Genomic DNA, 1,156 nt, shown 5'->3' on the forward strand with positions numbered 1-1,156 from the left:
CCAGGATTGGTTCTGCCTGCACCCCCCTCCAAACACAGTATTGGACGGCTCCATTCCCTCCACCCCTCCCTCACTCTGGATTTGGTTTGACCCTCCCCCCTCTCTACTCCCGGCCGGTCGGCCCCTCACCTCGCTGGTCGTCCTCCTGTTGCTGCAGCCTGTACCAGTGCAGGGCTAGTGCACAGCCGGTGGAGCCAAGCAGCGATCCGGTCAGGAAGCCGGACACGAACCTGTGCCCAAAGCCGCCGCCTCCGCGTTTCAACCCTCGGAGTAGCCACATGCCGCCCCTGCCCGCCATTGCGGTCCCTGTCCGGGCAGCGGCTGTAACCCGGGCCCTAGACCCTGTCCTCCAATGACTTCGCCACCTGGCGGCTCGGAGGACCAGTGCTCGTGTCCGTGCTGATTGGTGAGGGGCCGCGATCGCCCTCGACGTGCCGCGCCACCTACAGTCCGGAGGACTTCCAAGCCTGGCCTCGCCCTCCACGTGCCGCGCCACCTACAGTCCGGAGGACTTCCAAGCCTGGCCTTTGCAGCCCCGACCCCAGCACCGGCCACAAACACAAAGCCCTCCAGATCTGAAAAGCCTCATTGGGGTCAAAGCACGAACCCTGTTGCTTTCACCGCAGACCTACCAAGTTTTTCCAGCGCGTTGATTTTGTTTTAAATTTCCAGCATCCGCATTGCTTTGTTTTTCTTTCCCTAGCGTGACTCCGACGGCAGCGTCCCCTAGTGCTCGGCGGACTGCATCCGTTCGTTGCAACTTTCAAAAGTGAAGGTGTGCAGTTAACTATTTGGTGAATACAGGAGATTAGAGTCAAGAGTGTGTTGCTGGAAAAGCACAGCAGGTCAGGCAGCATCCGAGGAGCAGGAGAATCGACGTTTCCTGCTCCTCGGATGCTGCCTGACCTGCTATGCTTTTCCAGCACCACATTCTTGACTGTAAACTATTTGGCCCAACATATGAAGAATATTTAATTTGGATCGACTAGTTCTTGCAGCATTTTGCAAGGATCGGACTGCTCTGTTTTACATTTTGAACTTGTTTCACGCACGCAATACTCTTCCGCCAGAGAATGGTGTAACTGGCTCCAGTTTCGATGTAGAGAACAGTTGCAAAACACAATCCCTTATCACCTCAGTCAGGCAGATTTCCAGA

At 56.3% G+C, this 1,156-nt stretch overlaps 1 protein-coding gene across 1 annotated transcript in view; it reads right to left on the reverse strand.

Annotated features, from left to right (window-relative positions):
* The window catches only part of LOC122550140 (nuclease EXOG, mitochondrial-like), a 46,191-nt gene extending 45,366 nt beyond the window's left edge, over window positions 1-825 (reverse strand). Inside the window, exon 1 of the mRNA XM_043690785.1 lies at window positions 130-825. Coding sequence (XP_043546720.1) covers window positions 130-298 — 169 coding nt within the window. The 5' untranslated portion in view covers window positions 299-825. The remainder of the gene's footprint in view (window positions 1-129) is intronic.
* Between the last annotated feature and the right edge of the window lie 331 nt (window positions 826-1,156).

This window comes from Chiloscyllium plagiosum, chromosome 5, assembly GCF_004010195.1.
Source record: "Chiloscyllium plagiosum isolate BGI_BamShark_2017 chromosome 5, ASM401019v2, whole genome shotgun sequence".
In the NCBI taxonomy this organism is placed as follows: Eukaryota; Metazoa; Chordata; class Chondrichthyes; order Orectolobiformes; family Hemiscylliidae; genus Chiloscyllium; species Chiloscyllium plagiosum.